Genomic DNA, 19218 nt, shown 5'->3' with positions numbered 1-19218 from the left:
CTAAAGAAATCTCATGAGGTTCAACAAGGACAAGTGCAAAGGCCTGCACTTAGGATGGAACAGTCCCATGCACTAGTACAGGCTGGAGCTGACCAGCTGGGTAGATGGTCTGCAGAAAAAGACCTGGGGGTTACAGTGGACAGTAAGCTGAATATGAGCCAGCAGTGCACCCTTTTTGCAAAGAAGGTTAATGGCATACTAGGCTGCATTGATATGAGTGTTGTCAGAAGGTCAAGGGAAGTGATTATTCCTCTCTGTTCAGCACTGGTGAGGCCACATCTGAACTATTGTGTTCAGTTTTGGGCCCCCCACTATAGAAAGGATGTGGACAAATTGGAGAGAGTCCAGCGGAGGGCAATAAAAATGGTGAGAGAGCTGGAGGACATCACTTACGAGGAAAGACTGAGGGAATTGGGTTTATTTAGTCTAGAGAAGAGGAGACTTAATAGCAGTCTTCAGTTACCTGTAGTGGAGTTTGAAAGAGAATGGAGCTAGGCTATTCTCAAAGGTGGCAGGTAACAGAAAAAGGAGCAATGGTCTCAAGTTGTAGCAAGGGAAGTTTAGGTTAGAAATTAGGAAGAATTTTCTCACTAGAAGGGTAGTAAAACACTGGAACAGGTTACCCAGAGAGGTGGTGGAAGCTCCATCCTTGGGGGTTTTCAAAACCCAGATAGACAAAGCTTTGTCTGGGGTGATCTAGTTGGGGATGGTCCTGCTTTGAGCAGGAGGTTGGACTAGATGTCCTCCTAAGATCCCTTCCCACCCTAATTTTTTATGATACTAAGATGGAAGCTTGGGCCACCTTGTGTAGTTATACCAGATGACTTGGAAGGGATTGCAGAAAGAAAGTTGTTTTCAAGGCTGGAGAAAACTGCCCACTTAGCATTACTCAGAATGTGGGTGAAATGTCAGATATTTCAATAATAAAATAAAAATGACAAGCATTGCCAAATATACTTATTTCACTTAGTTCTGATATTCAAGCATTTAAGCATGTGAGTACAGTTATGCATTTTTGCAGTCAGATGTTTGTATAGATGTTTGTTATACAAAATGTAGCAACCTTATTTTGTTTAATATCCTGTCATTGTGTTCACCCCTTTGCCTGATGCAGTCTGATCCTCTACATCTTACTTCTACATATCTTAAAAGATACTCACCCATTTGTTCTGTAGAAGCTACAATGCTCACCTATAGTGCTGTGTACAGACCTTATAAGCTGTGTGCATGCATACATGTGTGTTTGTGTGTGTATAAAATGAACAAAAGGCAGTTCCTTACATGTTTCATGTCTACTCTTGTCCTGTGGTTGGCCTGGTAGGTCTATAGTTTATCTACTATGAGGATTCTCCTGTTAGTGTTTCACTCTTCCTGTTCATTCCCTGCATGTCACTGAGGCCTCTGGCAGACGTTGCACTTAAGATGCGATTAATCAGTTAATTGTGTCTTAAATAGTAACCCAGCCACACATTCAGGAAATTAATGGTGCAGCAAAACAGGAAATAAGCTTTTTAGTTATTATACATATTTTGTTGAATAATTTTGTGGCTGGTTTCTATTGTGCTTAAATTGAATGTGTGGCAAGGTCCCCGCTTGTGCCAGCTCCCTGGTGTGGCTTGGTTGAGAGCTCTCCCTTTGTCAGTAGGCTGACAGCTGTATGGTGCCATCCTGCATGGGGCTGTTTTCAGGGTGCCAAGTCAGGGGACCTCATCAGTTGGGCCAGAGGTGCCAGGTAACAGAGCCAAGGGGCTTCCCATGACCCAGCAAGTCAATTGCCTTTCCCTGCAGTTCCCAAGGAACTGTGGAGCAAGGCACTTGACACATCCTAGCCACTGGAACTGTGGGATAGTGAGAGGTTCCATGATGCTGGGGTCCTCATCTGCCAGAACTTTTTAAAAACATGTGCAGCATGGCTGCACACTCAGTTTTCTAACATCCCAGTGCATGAGCCTCTAGGAGCGTATTGGAGACTCTGGTACGATCCTGGACTTGAGACCTGCAATCAGCTAATTGTTGGTCCCAGCCTTGGGAGCCCACTGAAGTCTTGAACTGTCTCTGATACAGAGACTGACAATCAGCCATGGGACCTCACTGAAGTCTCCAACCAGTTCTGGTGATGCAAGGGGTGATTGTCAACTGATTGTCAGTCACAGCCTTGGGACCCTACTGGAGTCTCAAACTGGCTTTGGTACCATCTCCAACCAACTGGCTTTCAACTTGCTGCAGTGGCAAATAGTAGTGGCGGGATTGGGATATGATCCTTGACTTTAAAACTGTGCATCCTGCCATCAAACAGAATGGCAGCTTTAGGTTTTTATGGATGGCTTCAATTGATTTACAGACTTTACAGACTTTTTTTGCCTGATTTTTTTACTGCCTATAAATTTACAGACAGTTGACAATCCTGGACTGTGCCAAGGCCTAAGTTTCTCCTCTGTAAATTCTCTAAAGCTGCTAAATAGTGTCAGTGTAAAAGCATAAAATGTCATTTAAATTTAGTGTTAGATTCATGCTGATTTTTATCATTAATTCTCATATTTAATTCAGTGGTGACTCTTGTTTTTTGGAGTATTTGAAGCTGCTGTAGATTTCCAGTTTGCTTGAGAATTCAGCCACTGCCAGCATCAGAAATACAATAGAACCAGGTATTTCACGCAGTTAGATTCCTTACCCTGCTTTGAAGATGGAGGTTTGCAAAGTAACTGGTGTATACACAGCCTCAGCAAATAGCTGTGCAGGACTGCTGAGGTGTTTCACTTTTTTGCTCTGGATTTTATTTCAAAGGGCTCTGTTTCTACCCTAAACTGTGCAAACCTGCTGATGAGATTTAGCTATTGGGGAAGTGGTGCTGTTTGAAGTAAAATGTTCCTACAGCTGCAACAAATGGCTAAGTGGCTCACACTGAATTCACAAACTAGTGCAAATTATTCAGGGTTTAAGCCACCTGAATACAAATTATCTGACTTTACTGTATATCTGGTTCAAGGTGCAAAAGACCTTCGCTGAGGTGTTCTACTATAGATCAGTGTTAGCTTTTCATTTCCAGTTGCTATTCTTTATAAGCTACATATGTGGCAAGAATAATTCTTGATTACCCACATATTTCATCTTCAGTTACTTCGCAACATCCCATTCCCATTCTCAGGAATTTTTTTTTCAGCCACCTGTGATGGTAAAGTACTGTATCGCATAAGCAGTAAACATTTTTATGATATGTTATCACAAATTAAGCATGTGAACTGTCGGTGATGTTATGGCCTTCAGAAAACTGAATTCAACAATAGCAGTAGCCTAAGTGTCCTCATACTTGGAGGTCTAAGATTTCAATATAAAATCTCCATTAATTGCAGCGTTCTAATGCGCTCATAGAAAATATATGAATAACTAATGTATTTTACTCCACTTGGAGCAGCTATATCAGGCAAGTGTCTTTGGGAGCAATTTATCCTGGATTGGGATCATTTTACTTGTGTTGTCCAATGCTTTCATCATGTGCTGGAGGAGGAAATATATAATGATATATATTAGAAATCCAGGGAGTGCTGCTGACATACAAAATGTAGGGAATTGCATACTTGTAAGTTGAAATGTAAAAATAATGCACTGCATGTTGTCAGTGCAGTGGTGATATATATCTTTAAGACATATGTTAGTTCTTGGAATATTGAATGCTCTCCTGGTGAGAATTCAAGGATTGCTCAGTTTTATAAAGATATTTTGTGTATATATTGAATAGAAGCCAAAACTCCAACAAATAATTTGAGCCAAAAGCTTGACTGGATGACTTGAAACAATCAGCAGATATCATTTTGCACCTAGATATAAACACAATGCATATTTTCCTAGTTTTATTTTTTTTCCCCTTTTGGAAAGCATTGAACACTTTTAAATAATGTATAGACTGACTATAAAAATCTTGTTAAGTGAAAAAATGTTAAAAATGTACAGTGTATATAGCTTGTATATACCATGCCATACAGTAAATTCTGGTTAATTCACCTATGGGATGATTTGTCATTGTAATTTGTTTAGCTGTTGTTCCAGTTCCCCACCAACACCCTGCCCCCCATTATCAACTTCTAATTATTGGTCAATACTGGATAAATTGCTGTTATTTGCATTCCCCTTGGGAATAGCAAATCAGCCAGAGTTCACTGTAAATGTATGTCACACCACAAGCAATCTGATAAAGAATTGTTCAGGCATGGATAACTAGAAAATAATAAATTTTATACATAGTTTGATAAAAGGGCAAACTGGACTTTCCCTAACTCCTTTCTATTTAGAGATTGGGGCTAAGTACAGATAGTCAAAAAGCCCAAGGCTGAATTGAGTCAGTCTTTGCAGGTTAGTTTAAGGTGCAAAAATTAAATTGAAACAGAACTGAACAGACATTTACCTTTGATTCAGGAAATGCAGCCACGTGTCTGCAGCAGCTCAAGCCAGAAGCCAGGGGAGCACTAGCAAATGGCTCTCTGGCACATAGCCAGCAAGGGCTGTGTATTCACTTCCTCTTCCTGCTGCCCTCGAGGTGTCTGGGATTTGCAGTCCAAAATCACAGTAGCAGGGCTCTGCAGGGCTGCTTGTTACTTCCTGCTTCCAGGTGCTTCTGGGATTGGTAGTCCAAAATTGCAGCCAACAGTAAATTTGAGCAGGGGAAGGGGTGTTTAACCCCCGTCCCTGGCTCCAGATTCCAGCTGGGGTTTGCCTGGGTCGGGGGCAGTCCCCTCCCCCTTCCTTCCCTTCCTCCCCCCAGGTTGAGCGGCATCTCCAGCCAAGCTTGCTCCCCCATACCCTCTTGTTAGCCAGCCTCATTGCTCCAGCTAGGGAGCAGAAGAGCAGGGCCAGGCCTGCTTTCTGGCACAGACAGCACAACTCAGCCCAGGGCTGCAAAGTATGCTGGGGAACTGTAATTTAACTTGAACCAGGAAGGGGTCTGGGACAGAAGTTTCATAAACCAGTTTTACCGAAATTAATTAAGACTGATCCTACGTTCAATCTGGTTTATCTTAAACAGTTTCATCCATTTTTAAACTGGTTTATGGGCACTAAACTTCTGTTCTGTTACAGGTTTAAACCAGTTTCTGATCACGTAAACCAGTTTATGTGTAACTTCTGTCCCTAGCCTGGAAGTCTGACACTGATGTATTGTTTTATAAACTACATAATATTTTTAAGTACCTATTGGAGCATATACATGATCATATCTTCTCATTTTTTATAAAGCAGAAGGCAGGGCAGGGTGGCATCTTAATAAGTGACATGTTCAGAAAGGCATAAGCTTTTATAGGCAACAGCTTATTTCATCAGCTTTTGCGAATGGACTTGCAGAGAGCAGGAGTACTAAATAGAAAGCAATAAATTAATTTAAATACAAAGGACAGGGAAAAGAAGAAAAGATAGGGGAGATGGCACTGCAGAGAAAGCTGAAGATGGGTTGAAGAGATCTAAAGGGAAAAACAAAGCAGTTAACCTACTGAGGGACCTAAGGTATATAAAAAAAACTGGCTAATGGGATTAGCATATTCTGGGTAGTGGGATAAGTATCCAGAGTCTCTGTTGAGACCATACTTCACTCAGGTTACCATATGTCCAGGCTTTCCCAGACACGTCATCTTTTTTGGCCCCTTGTCCTCTGTCCAAGCAGGTTTTTAAAATGCAGTCAAATGTCCAAGTTTTTGCTTTGCTTCTGCTTTTGCTTGGGCCTGGGGGCACCACCAGAAGCTGATTGACTGTTGGGAGATCACGTGTTCTGCACGTGGGCCCTGGCAGCTGCTGGCAGGTGTGTGTGTGCAAGCTGCATAGGCCGTAGGGCTGGGTGGGAGCAGGGGGCTCCCAGATTGCTCCGGAGCGGGGAGGCAGCCCAGTTCGGCTGCCTTGCGATCCCCGTGCACTAGATTGTGTGGGGGACAGGGAAACAGCCAAGCTGGGTTCCCTCGCCATGCCCACACGCTAGACCATGAGGAGGGCGGGCAAGTAGCCTGCCCCCTGCTATCTAGCATGGGGGATGGCGAGGCAGCCCACCTGAGCTGTCTCCCCTCCACCCCCCAGATCTTGTCAAGGGATGGGAAGTCAGCCCAGCTGGACTGACTTCCCATCCCTAGTGCTATGATCGAAACATTTCAACTTTTGAAATGTTTTGACTAGCCTCATTTTGTTTTGAGCTATTTCTACGGCCTGTTTTGCTTCGATTTTGCTGTTTCAACCTAAAAATGAGTTGAAACAGCATCGAAACAAAATGGCCATCGATATTTCACACAGCTCTACTAACTATCTTTATCATTTTCTATAAGGAATACCACCTCAATCAATGTGATGTGTGTGAATAAAAATCATGGCATTTATACACCTGTATTTCCGTGTACAGTTCATGTTCACACAGGCCTCAAATCTAGAGAAATAAAATCCCATTTCTAAGTGTTTGTTTATACACTGCCTTTTAGAAACTTGGCTCTAAATAGTTCGCCAAATATTTTCCTGACTCTGTGTTCCCTTGGTGTGTTACTCATGTGGGCTAAAGTATTTGAACAGGGAAAAGAGCATTGACACGTTTGTTATTGAAAGCTCTACAGTAGGGGTTGGCAGCTGGGGGTACACGTACCCTTTGGGCTACTTGGAAAGGGGCTAAGGGGGTATGTGTGGGCAGGTGGGGATGGAGTGCCATCACCCACCACCCCGCATTGCTGCCTCCCAGGAAGAGAACCAGTGGGGGTGGGGGGGTGGGGGCAGCGGCTCCACCCTGTGGACTGCACAGGCACCGCCCAGCCAGTTGGGCATGGAGGGGAAGGGGGGGAGCTGCCATCCACCACCCACCAGCCTGCGCCGCCATGTGCAAGTCCCCCACTCCAGAAGGGGTACACTCCTTAAAAAAGGTTGAAAACCCCTGCTTTACAGATTTACGCAGTCTTCCCAAGCAGTTATAAGAGGAAAAACAGCCTTACGGTCAGCCTTTTAATTTGCCAATTTGAGACCCAGGCTGTAGTCTGTAATCACTTACAAGATTTAATAGTAAATTGTGACTTATCTGAGAAAGAGCTGTTAAATTAGGCCCAGCAATGTTTTGGTGATTCTTTGAGAGGTAGTTAGCTGTGTTAGTCTGAAGTCACTCAGAAGACAGGGTAGGGTAGATAGATGCATCTTTATAGACTAACTAAGATATATTTAGAGAGAAAGCACAAGCTTTCATGAACCTGAAGTCACTTCTTCAGATGCTGTGAAAGGATATTCAGAAAGCAGAGTATAAGAGAGTAGTTAAAATCCAAGGGAGGAAAGAGGGAGTTTGAGGGAGGGGAGGTAGTGCTAGAAGAGAAAAACAAACAGTAAACCTGTAGGAACAAAGTGGGTCAGAAAAATTAATCTAAGTATGAGGTAGCAATCCATAGTCCCTGTTTAAACCATACTTAACACAGGTGTGTTTGTGGGTGATTTCATGTTCTGCAGTTTCCCATTCAGACTAGTCTTTAAAATGTATTTGCCTGAGAACAGCAATCCTGAGATCAGCATTGGAGTGTCCAGGGATGTTGAAGTGTTCTGCTACAGGCTTTTGTGATTCTTTAATATGATTGTTACTCTGAGTGAAGTAACGTTTGTATGTATGGTATTATAGAAACTGGTATAAGAGTTCATAGGAATAGCCCTGAAAAGGAAAAGGAAATTATGAAGATGAGACCAATGTGATCAAAGATCTCCCTACCAGTGAAAAGTTGAAGTTCTGCATTTAGTACAGATTAAAGTGCAAAAAGTTAGGTGTGAGAGAGAAGTGTAATGGAGAGCATGTGTCAAGTGAAGGTACAAATAAAGTTTTGACAGAGGAATCATCAAAATAATTTGAATTCAAGAAATGTATCAGAAATTCTGGATAGAGAACTCAAAGCTATTAGAATGGGTTAGATTTTAGAATACCGATGGCAAGCATTAAAATGAAATGAGAAAGGTAGTGCTCCTGGACATTTTCTGTCACTCGTCATCAAGTCTACATTTGGTATTTAGAAACAGCTGCATAATTGTGCTTCTAAAATGTTGGCAAAAATAAGCAAAAGGGGAAAAAAGTTTCAGCTTTCTTTAAAAATTATTTGCAGAAATAAATTACATTCAAAAGAGTGTTACGGCTTGCCTCACTTTTTCACTTAATTCTGTTTGTTGATAATTTAAAAAAATAGTTTTGAAATTTCATGTACTTTACCTTTTCATTGTAAAATGCATATCAACCCTGGTTTACCTTAAATAATTTTTATAACAGGATCACTTTTATCCTGAATACGATCACTGGTTGATTTACTTTGGCATGTTATTTTTTGCTTCGTTTACATTTTGGAAGTGTGAGTGACCTATAGGGGCATTATGGTGTTAACCTCTTTTTAAATTAACCATGTGCCAAAGGTCTTGGTAAGATCATGAAGGTGACCACTTCTTATTGGTTAAAATCAATTTCATCATGTCATCTTATGAGAGAGAATTCCTCTGTACCCTTGAAGTCAAATTCAGATTGACTAATATAAAAGCCAGATAAGGTCCCTTTATGTTTTTTCACAAAGGAATGGTAACTTCAGTTATATACAAAATAGGTCTGCCAACATTTTCAGTTTAGAAGCATAAAGATGGTAAAAAATGAAAACTATATCAGTTTTTATATTGCATGTATACTATTAATTGATTGTATTGTATGGCTATTTCAAGTGTGAAAGGCTGTGATATAATTACCTGCCTTTTATAATTCATTCAACAGAAATTTTATCATAGTCATATTCTACAGGAATATTCCACTAAAAGTCAAAAAGAGTTGGACATTGAGCCACTTCACTCACACAATTTGTTCTTCATTGACTTTGTTGGACATACTAGATTTAACTCTTCTTTTATAAGTCCTTCCATGTTCTTGCTTCTTGCAGTTGTTCAGTCATGCTTTAAGAGCTTGTTCTTGCATGATAACTGATGTTCCATAGCCACATGCAGTGTCATTAATATGCAACCCATTTATATTGTCTTTTTGCTGTAGCTTTGTAGAAATGTAAGAAATAAACTCAGAGTCCATTACAAAAAAACTTTGAGTTTCTTTCCCACCAGATACAATTATTTATGTTTATGCCTTGAAATATATTTGTCAATATCTGAAGTATTTGTAAACTTCTCCTGAAAAGTGTCCTTCAAGCTTACTTTTAATTCTATTCTGATTTAATTCTATTATAATTGAGAACTTGCACTTTTAAGGTGGCTTCTTTATATTCCAGTTTCTTGAGATTAGGATAATACCTTCATACATGCAGAAACCCTTCTTGAAGAATTCCAGCTATTTCATTTCTTTTCTGTAGTGTTTTGCTGGATCATAAACTTCAGTAACTTCACTATGTGTGATTTTGACTCTATAATAGTTCACTGGATGCCACTGAAGAGCTTTATTCTGAGTTGTTGCAGTGGTACAGATCAGGGAGTTACTCAGGTAGTGGAATTATGTTTGTACAAATTAGCTTCAGCATGTTAAATGAATGCAATTTACTGTATTTATTCTATTCTAAGACATGGTCCCTCCATTTAACATGGGGAGAAGCACCTCATCTTAGAATTGAGTACAGGGGAGGGGGAGGCAGTTGGCTGCTGTGGCTTGGGCTCCAGCCCCTACCATGGGTTAGGGGCATACCCACAGCTGCTGCCTATCCCTGTCCCCCACTTGCCGTCTCTGTACCCTACCATCTCCCTCCTGCAGCCTCTCCCCATACCCCCCATGACCCCCCCAACACACACACACAGTCTCTGTTCTCCCCCCTGCAGCCTCTTTACCCCACTTTTACCCTTGTTCCATATCAGCAGGGTCTTTGTACACTGCAGTCTAGGGCACAAAGCATAGCCCCAGTCTGGCCCCATAGTAGCAGCTGCTATGGAGGATGGAGTGGGGCTGCGCTCAGTGCCTCTAGCTAGAATAGCGATGGATCCAGCCAGCATGGAGCAGAGGTTAGAGAGAAGTGAGGGTGCAGGAGCAGAGACTGAGAGGGACAAGCAGAGCAGAGGCTAGTGGGAAGGGAGGAGCTGAGGCTGCAGGGGGGGCAGGCATGCTGATCCATGTATCAGCATTGCCTCTCCCAGGTGACAGGAGGTTAGGATTCCACTCTAGCAACAAGAATGTAGAAAACACTATATAAAAAAAAAAAGCCTAAATTACGTGATAATGCTTATATGTTCTCATTCAGGAGGCAGTTAAAAAGGAAGAAGATAGTCTCAGCAGCACCACTGGGAACACTAAAGTATATCTGTTACATAACACTAAAAATGTAGATAGACCATGAGTGTGTCATGGTGACTAACGTTATGTATATGCTTTTCTTGAAGGATTGTTCAACTTCAGAAGAATACAGCATTGCTGCAGCGTTACTGACTCTGACAACTGCATTCTACAGGGTAAGATTTTACTGGTCTTAAAGGCGCTTATTTCCTAATATCTGTTTACATTTTTTTTAATCCCTAAAAGGAAAGAAGCACTAGGAGAAGAGCTAGAAAAGGATAGGAAATGTCTAAAATCCAATGATGTCAATGGGAGTCTTCACTTGAATTCAGTGGGCTTGCATCAGGGCTATGCTACATAATATAAATTACAACATTAGCCCACTACTGAGCATCACTCATTCTTTCTCTGATGCATGAGTAAATTAGCACTGAACTATTATTACAGTTGCTGGAATAATTGTTTTTGATTCAGTACCAAAATTGTTCATCTCAGTATTTTTTAGGTCAAACTAATTGTACATTACATCATGGCCCAAAATACAAGTTAAAATGTCGAAGCCTATTCCATTGTGAAACAAAAGGAATATTGTAAATGGTGTATTTTAATTGTACACATGTGGTTTCCATTTCATATTTTTGTACTTTTTTTTCTTGGTTTTAATGATCAGAATGCTTTCCCCATCAGTTGTACTCTTCATTCTAAGCACAGGAATACAAGGTGTTATCATGATGATCGCTACAACAATACAATAAATATCAAGATTTCAGTGGTGCCCACTGTACAAACTGGATCATGAACTGTGTCAAATCCAGCTGCGATCTGTGCCCACAAGCCTGGTTTCTTGCAGTATCAAGCTTGATGAATCCATGTGTGGTTTTTAATTGAAACCAAGTATTATAATTGAAAAGTTTCCAGATATTTCATACTGGAATTTGTTTTTGGACATAGGGAAAAGTCAGTACAGAAAATTCCCAGACATAACAACCAGAAACATATGCTGAAGTCAAGAGCAACTTTGTCACACTCAGATATATAGAAGCTTTTCTGAAATTTCCTATCTACTCCAGTCAGTAGTATATGATACAGGTAAAACATAACCCATTCAGTAGATTTTTCTTGCCTCTTGCAGTTCATACTTTGAAACACTTTTGGTCTTTAATTAAACAAAAAAATATACTAATTTTGCCCTCCTCCAGGTTCATGTACATGATACTATATGCAGTGATTCCAGGACTGCTTTTGGCAGATCATTTTCCAGGAGGCCCTTTGGTCATGTACATTCAGTTTTGTAACCATGACACTAGGGTTTTTCATTTGTTTGTTTTTTCACTTTTGGCATGAAACTATTTGTCTTTTTCTTTAGCTAATGAGTTATTTTTATTCTCTGTCTTCTGGGACCCTGAACAATATAACCCTCAGGTTTATGCTATCTGTTGATGCCACTAGACTAACCAATATTCCTGCACAAATATACTGGAGACAGCGTTCTGTGAAGAACCTGATGATATATGGATACCCATGAGATTTTTCTGTTAATGCATCTGGCAAACATTTCTTACATTGAATGACCAATCTGTAGTGCAGATTACTTAGTTGAAAGAGTTACTAAATTAGTGCTGGATCTGTTCCTGCTCCTGTGGAAGTGTTCAGGCTTTGAAGGAATTTCTATAAAGCTGATCTGACTTAGTTAAGTAGAGTATATTGTAGAACTTCCAAGTTGTTTTTGTTTCTGTTTGCTATTTTCTTTCATATCAGTTGCTGGATAATTTTACTCTCTTATAAAAATACCTCCAATGGCCTAAATTTTGCTATGAATTGCAGCAATTACAGGAAGCTTTAGTTTCCTTAGTAGATAAATTTTGATCTACTCCTCTTATATATTGGCCCTAGATGTAGAACCAAGGACAGAAAAAACTGACAGCAATGAATCATAGAGAAGTAGGGCAGGAAGGGACCTGCAGGGGTCATGTAGTCCAGATTCCTGATTGTCAGTCTACAGAATCATGAATGCTCATTTAAGCCATAATAAGCTTTTAATTTCTTAATAAAGAGGAAGAAAATGTATAATTACAGTATAGAAAATTTAGCATTTAGTTTGTTAAGTAAGGGTGCTGAAAAGATCTCAAAATCTTTCCTGTCCTTCAAACAGTCCACTGAAGACTTGAGTCTTGGGTATGACAGAAGACCCCTTATTTATTGCATGAGCCTAAAAGTATCCAGAGCAAATGTTCTGAGACCACGGATGCTAAAAGGATGATAATTTTCCATGTCTCAGACCTGAGTTGAGAAACAAAGGAACCTGATTGCCTCTTGAAAAAAACAGATGTTTCTGCATAATAGAAAAAGAATTTTGTTTTTCCCAGATCTAATCCTCAGGTTAAGTGACGGTCCCTGTGGTATGTCCCATAAGACACAATTTTTGGCAAAAACACAGAAGCAGGGGGGGGTTTTGGGGGGAAGAAATTCTGTTTTGTTTTGGTTTTGCTATAAAATTAAGCGTTAATTTTAAAAACAAATTACATTGGTTAGTATGCCAAACCAACAGAGGAGCTTTTGGAAAGATTTAGCAAGGATTCCATTTGCAACTAGAATATGAGTCAAACTTTAAGAACAGTTATTCAGAATTCATACTGGATTGGACTGGGCCAAATAGTTCTCAATCTGATATGAGCTTCTGAAGGGAGAGCTATGTGTTTCCATTTATTTTAGCTAAATGATGCTTTCCTTCTTTTAGCTTTCCTTATTCCTACAGAGCTGACTTGGGTTAGGCCATTGCTAATATTCTACTATTTCAAGCTTTGCAGAGAAGTTCTAGCCTTACCCATTGCCTGGTGATTTGGGCCCTCCCCTGGGATGTAAGAGATGTGGGTTTGAATTTTTTCAGTGTGAGGAGAGCCTAGAACCCAGCAGTTAGACCTTGGGCATGTACTGCACTCCACAGTGCTGTTAGCTAGGTATTCTGATTTCATACTGATCTCTGTTCTGACATGAGAGGTGTCTTCCTTTCATCCCCAAGTCTGATGCCAAAGAAGGAGTTTCCAACATATCCTACCTTTCCTATACTAGGCACCTCCCTGCACAGTGAATAGACGTTCTGGATCGCCTTTAGGAGCCATTTAGATCTCTTCACTGTATAGAAAGCCTAGGTGCCTAATCCTGCATCATAGCACCCACATTTTATGCATTGTGATGTCTGGGTTGACTTACCTTAGAGGCAGGTTGCAATCTGGTCCTATGTCTATTTTTATATTTTCCAGATATGAATTTCTGCTAGTGCTTTTCATTATATCATATTTACTCACATACTATACACAACCTTTCCCCAAAGAACAGCTCTCTAAAATTGTCCATATGTCTTAAGTGGGGAACCTGATTTTTCTTCACTGGAATAAAAGCAGAGAGGAATAGAAATGTGCAGACACTGTACTTCAATGGCTGCCAAAAGGGCTGCCACTTCTAACTAGCCCTAGCAAGTAGAAGCACTGCGTTTCTATGTTAGCCTTCTCACAAGCACAGTATGTATTGGCTGAGCAATGTAGCTTGTGCCTGAAGCAGTAGTTGAGCTGGCTTAGGGCAAGTGAGCTGCTGCATATAGTCTTTAGTATCTTGATATTATACATATATATTAATTATAGCAGGGCTGTCTAATGCATCATTAACCTGTGGCCCCTACACTGTTGGTCCAGGGGTACCTGCATGAATTCAGCTGCTGCTGCTGCCTGAATCTCTGGGCTATTCCTTCCTCTTCCAGCTTCTGTTTCCTGCACCTGTGCTTCGGCGAACAAGGCATGCCCTATAGGGCTGAGGGAGCCAGGGGTTTGGGGTCTGGAGGGGCCCAGGGACCTTGTGTGGCCCAGGAGCACCTGCCACATAGTGGGAGGGGAGCCATACAGCACAGGTAGCTGCTGCTGCCTCAACCAGCAGCCTGCTGTCTCCTGGTATGCCATATTTTCTGTACTAGTTTACTGATTTCTAATAGAATTACCAGTGACTCAGTTACGATATGTCTAGGAATGATTTATAATGTACATAGCCAAAATAACTGAACAGCTCTTTAGCCTTGTACTGTAATAAGAATCGAAAGATGATCTGTTTCATATCTATAATTTCCCATTGCTGTACCAGTCTGTCCTAAAATTGCAGAAGAGTGAAACTTTCCATTTTCTACACTTTTGTTAAAATTAATTAATTTCATTTCCTGTGTTTTCAAATAAATGAAACAACATAAAGGAGTAATTGGGTATCAAAGTTCCTTGGCCTATATGTACTTTGCAGCTGCAAGCATTTTAAGTTTATAAATAATGAATAGGAAAAAGAGTATTTGAACAGAAGTGAGGTAGTAGGTGAAACCAAGGAAAGGAATATTTTAGTTGAATGACAGTAGAAACATTCTTAATGGTGAAGTTTGTAAGATTTGAATTCTCTTCCAATAAAAGTTGTAAAATTTCCATCTGTTGAGACATTCAGCAGTACCTGGAAGAAACATTTTAAAAGTGTGTGAGAAATCAAAGTTGCCCCACCACAAGCTAAACACAATGTTATAGTAGATCTTTTCCATTTTCAGATGTCTGATTATGAAAAGTTTTGTCTAGGGAGTTATGAGATGTATTTAAAATAAGAGAAGTAATTTCAATTTACAGTATCTCTTAGGATGTCCACCGAAATTCCAAAATACTAGTAGTTAATGTCCAGGGACTAGGCTGTTGTGAAACTTGATTTGACAGGATATGGTTACAAAAACATACTAACTCATAGCTGGCAACTTAAATTCATAGACAACAAGTCAGTCCTGGGTGCATACTTGTGGGCAGAAAAATCGTGATTTTTTTTCTACAAAAAAAATGACACTGCTTTTTAAATTTAAAAATACTGGACTTTAAGTTACCAACAGTGTGACTCATCAGTGACAGCAGTCTTTTTTAACGTGTATTGTAATGTCATGTAAGCAAACATTTTTTTTGGCTTCTGATCCAAAAAGGTTTTAGTTTACTATTAGTAATACTGTCGGAATTTTGTTTAAAATTTAAATAAAATAAATAAAGAAAATTTATTTATACATGAAAATGGTAATATGTTTTCCAGAGTTTTGCCTGCAGATGGCCTGTACTTGGACTCTAGCTATGTATAGATATATATACAGCCTTATATTAGAATGTGTGTGTATGTGTGTATTAAATCATGTATATAAAGTAGTAGTCCCTGTTATGTTTGTTGATAGACAAATATTTTCTTGACAAATCAAGAATAAGGATAAGATGCAAGGGAAGTTGTTTAATTAGGCTACAACTCATCCAGGAATGCTGCCTCTTAATAAAGTATATCATGCAAATTGCAAATCAGATGTTGGAGCAATGTAAGCAGCAAGGATTTTTGGAGGGCAGTATCTTTTATTGGACCAACTGCATGGTTGGGATACTTAGGCAAGTTTTCAAATTCAAGACAGTCTTCATCAGGGCTGAGAAGGGAAGCAAACACAGCAATAGTAAGAGCTGAGAGTAAAGCTGTGAAATTGGAGTGGAAGAGATTTCCCAGGGATAGCATACAAGCAATTAGCAAAAGGAAGAAGGTGATCAGTGGTAGATCAATACCTATCAAAAGGGGAAGGGAGGTCATTAATTCCTGTTGTATCCAGGAAAAAAAAATCAGGAATCAGGTAGATTACTGTGTCAAAATCAATATCAATGTTCATTCCTTGATTCTTAGTGTCTTGCCAGCTTGAGAATTTTTGTTTGCATTTTAAAGGTGTTTGGTAGATTTCCCTTGAACATGAGTATATTGAGGTCCAGAAAGGGAGTGGTCGTTCTGTAAAAAATGTGCTCCTACTGGTACCTGCATGTGTTAGTCCTTTATATTTTTTCTGTGAAAGTTCATTCTGGCACATACTTGGTGTTTAGTTGCACCCACATAGTTACTGTGAGGGCATTTGGTACATTGCATCAGATATATCACATTTTGGGAAAGGCACGTGCCAGGAGCCATGGATTCTGATGGGTCTGTTTTGCAGGGGTGTTGGTTGTAGTCGCAGTAAAGATGTGCTGACAGGTTAAGCATCTATTGCTAAGGCAAGGCTGTGTCTCATTTGATGTCTGTTGAACAGTGAAGGTTTTGCTTCCTGATGATGAAATGGGAAAGGTTAAGGGGTTGTTTGAAAGCCAGGGGCGGAGGGGCTGGGAATATTTCTCACGAGGTCTGATCTTTGTTAAGTATAGGCCGTAGTTGTTTGATGATTCTTCTAATCAGGGTATGTGACCACCAGGGATATGTGGTAGCAGAAGGGTTTCTTTTTTGTATTGTACCAGGTTACCACAGGGTAGTTAGGTGGCTTTTTCTCTTTTGGAATCTATTGGATATTCTATTTCTGTACTGGAGTAGGAAGGCAGATTTTCAGCTGGCCAGGGGGCATCACAAGTGTTCCCTTCGGAGTAGATGCAGTGGTATCTGAGGGTCTGACTTGATTTTGGTGTGCTTGGGATAATTGCTGGGTTTGTGGATATATGTATTTGGTGTTCCGCAGGTTTTTTGTAAATCATGGTTTATAGGGTGCTATCCCAGATGTGGATCCTGGTGTTGGAGCAATATAATATAACATGAGAGAAATGTTTGGTCTGATTTTACAGCAAGAGATGCTCCATGAGAAGTCAATAATCTCTCCCTCCCCACTGGACCAGCCTAACTAAAAAACAACGAGGTGAAGTAGAAAAAAACCCTCTTCCTCCTCCATATTCAGACATAATCTGAACCTGTTCATTCTCTCAGGACTCAGAAGCTGTTTATCCCCTGACATAGTCTGATCAAACTCTTCTTGCCAAAACCTTCAGTGTATTTGAATGAAGATTCTGTCACAGTTAGAACCTGAGTTTCAGAAAATAGATTTCAGTTCTGAAGCCTTGAATTTTGTATAGCCTTGATATCAGCTTTCAGTTAATTGGATCTTGAATTATATATATGAGTTATGTTGTAGTTGGTGGATGTTTGAAGTGGTAATTTTGAAGATTCCTTTAGTTAACAATTGTCTATGAACACAGAGGTCTGGACTTGATGGCCTGGAGACCCCTTCCAGTTTTATGTTCTTGTATAGATGCATTTTAATATGGAAGATTCAATTACTTGACCTAATTTTCAGCTTTTATTCAACATTCATAACGGTGAAGATTGATTGATTGATTGATTAATAGATGTTTGCATTGGACAGGACCTTAGCAGATCGAGTCCAACACCCTGCCCTGCGCAGGAAAGAGCACTGGGGTCAGATGTCCAGCCTCCTCTTAAAGACCCCCAAAGTAGGGGAGAGCACCACCTCCCTTGGAAGCCCATTCCAAAATCTGGCAGCCCTTACCATAAAGAAGTTCTTCCTGCTGTCTAACGTAAATCTGCTCTCCATCAGTTTGTGGTGGTGTTCCTAGTTACTCCAAGGGGTGCCCTGGTAAACAGAGTATCTCCTATTCTTTGATACCCCTCTGATGAATTTGTAGGTGACCACAAGATCATCTCTCAGCCTTCTCTTGTGGAGGCTGAAGTGATCTAGGGCCCTCAGTCTCTCCTTGTAGGGCTTTACCTGCAGGCCCCTAACCATACAAGCGGCACTCCTCTGAACCCTCTCAAGGTAGTCACGCTTCTTACACATCCTTCTTGAAGTGTGGTGCCCAAAACTGGATGCTGTACTCCAACTGTGACCTCACCAATGCCACATAAAGGGGAAGAAGTATCACCTCCCTGGACTTGTTTGTCATGCACCTGCTAATGCATGATAAAATGCAGTTAGCTTTACTGATCACTTCATCACATTGACGACTCATGTCAGCAATCTCGGAGTCAGCAGTGACTCTGAGATCCCTTTCTGCTGCTTTGCTGCTGAAAAGGTCATCCCCCAGCCTGTAAGTTGCTGGTGATTCCTTCTTCCTAGGTGCAGCACCTTGTATTTGTCTTTATTGAACTGCATCCTATCCTGTTCAGCCCACTTTTCCAACCTGTCCAGATCTGCCTGGATTCATTCCCTACCCTCTGATGTGTTAACTTTACCCCATAATTTGGTACCATCTGCTAATTTAGACAGAGTGCTTTCCACACCCTCATCCAAGTCACTGATGAAGACATTGAACAGCACCAATCCAAAGACCAAGCCTTGTAGAACTCCACTGCCCACATCTTTCCAGGTCAATACCAGCCCATCCACCACCGCTGTCTGGGTGCGACCCCTAAGCCAATTTGCCAGCCACCTGACCATGTAATTATCTATGTCACAGTTGCTCAGTTTATCTGTGAGAAAAAAATGAGATATTGTATCAAAGGCCTTCTTAAAATCCAAGTAGATGAGCTCTACCTCGATTCCTGCTTTCTAAGCATTTTGTGATCTGGTCATAAAAAGAAACAAGGTTAGTCAGGCAGGATCCACCTGCTATGAATCCATGCTGGTTGCCCTTTTAGCATAGCTTTCCCTGTTGAACTCCCACAAAAGTGATCCTTAATAATTTTTTCAAAGGTTTTTCTGAGGATAGAGGTGAGACTAACTGGTCTGTAATTACCCTGATCCTCCTTCCTCCCCTTCTTGAAAATAGGGACCACAGTGGCTCTTTTCCAGTCCTCTGGGACTTGACCTGAGCATCATGACTGCTCAAACATCTATGCCAGTGGCCCTGCTATGACACTGGCCAATTTCTTCAGCACCCTTGGATGAAGATCATCCAGGCCTGCTGGCTTAAACACATCCAGCCCCTCCAAGTGTCTCTTTGCTAAGTCAGCGCTAACAATTGGTGGGCTGGTTTCCCCTTTATGCCTGTCTATGATCCAATTGAGAGATTTCCAAATACAAGGTGGCAAAGGCATGAAATAAGGCAGCGGCCCTAGATTTTAGGAGGGCAGACTTCAACGAGCTAAGGAGGATAGTTGGAGAAGCGCTGAGGTCCCGGAGGGGAGGGGAGCCAGGTATCCAAGGAGAGTGGTCGCTCCTTAAGGAGACGATCCTCCAAGCCCAAAGGAAGGTAATCCCAACGAGGATCAAAGGG

The 19218-nt window shown here is 40.8% G+C and overlaps 1 protein-coding gene across 4 annotated transcripts in view; it reads left to right on the top strand.

The window, feature by feature from the left end:
- SBF2 (SET binding factor 2) overlaps positions 1–19218 on the top strand; it is a 489875-nt gene that overhangs the window by 351573 nt on the left and 119084 nt on the right. For all 4 annotated transcript variants that reach the window (XM_019551418.1, XM_019551417.1, XM_019551415.1 and 1 more), the window contains one exon: positions 10321–10389. In XM_019551418.1, the coding sequence (XP_019406963.1) occupies positions 10321–10389 (69 nt within the window). The remainder of the gene's footprint in view (positions 1–10320; positions 10390–19218) is intronic.

Source organism: Crocodylus porosus, unplaced genomic scaffold, assembly GCF_001723895.1.
Source record: "Crocodylus porosus isolate Cpor-Errol unplaced genomic scaffold, CroPor_comp1, whole genome shotgun sequence".
Lineage (NCBI taxonomy): Eukaryota > Metazoa > Chordata > Crocodylia > Crocodylidae > Crocodylus > Crocodylus porosus.
This window is presented reverse-complemented; position numbering and strand designations above follow the sequence as displayed.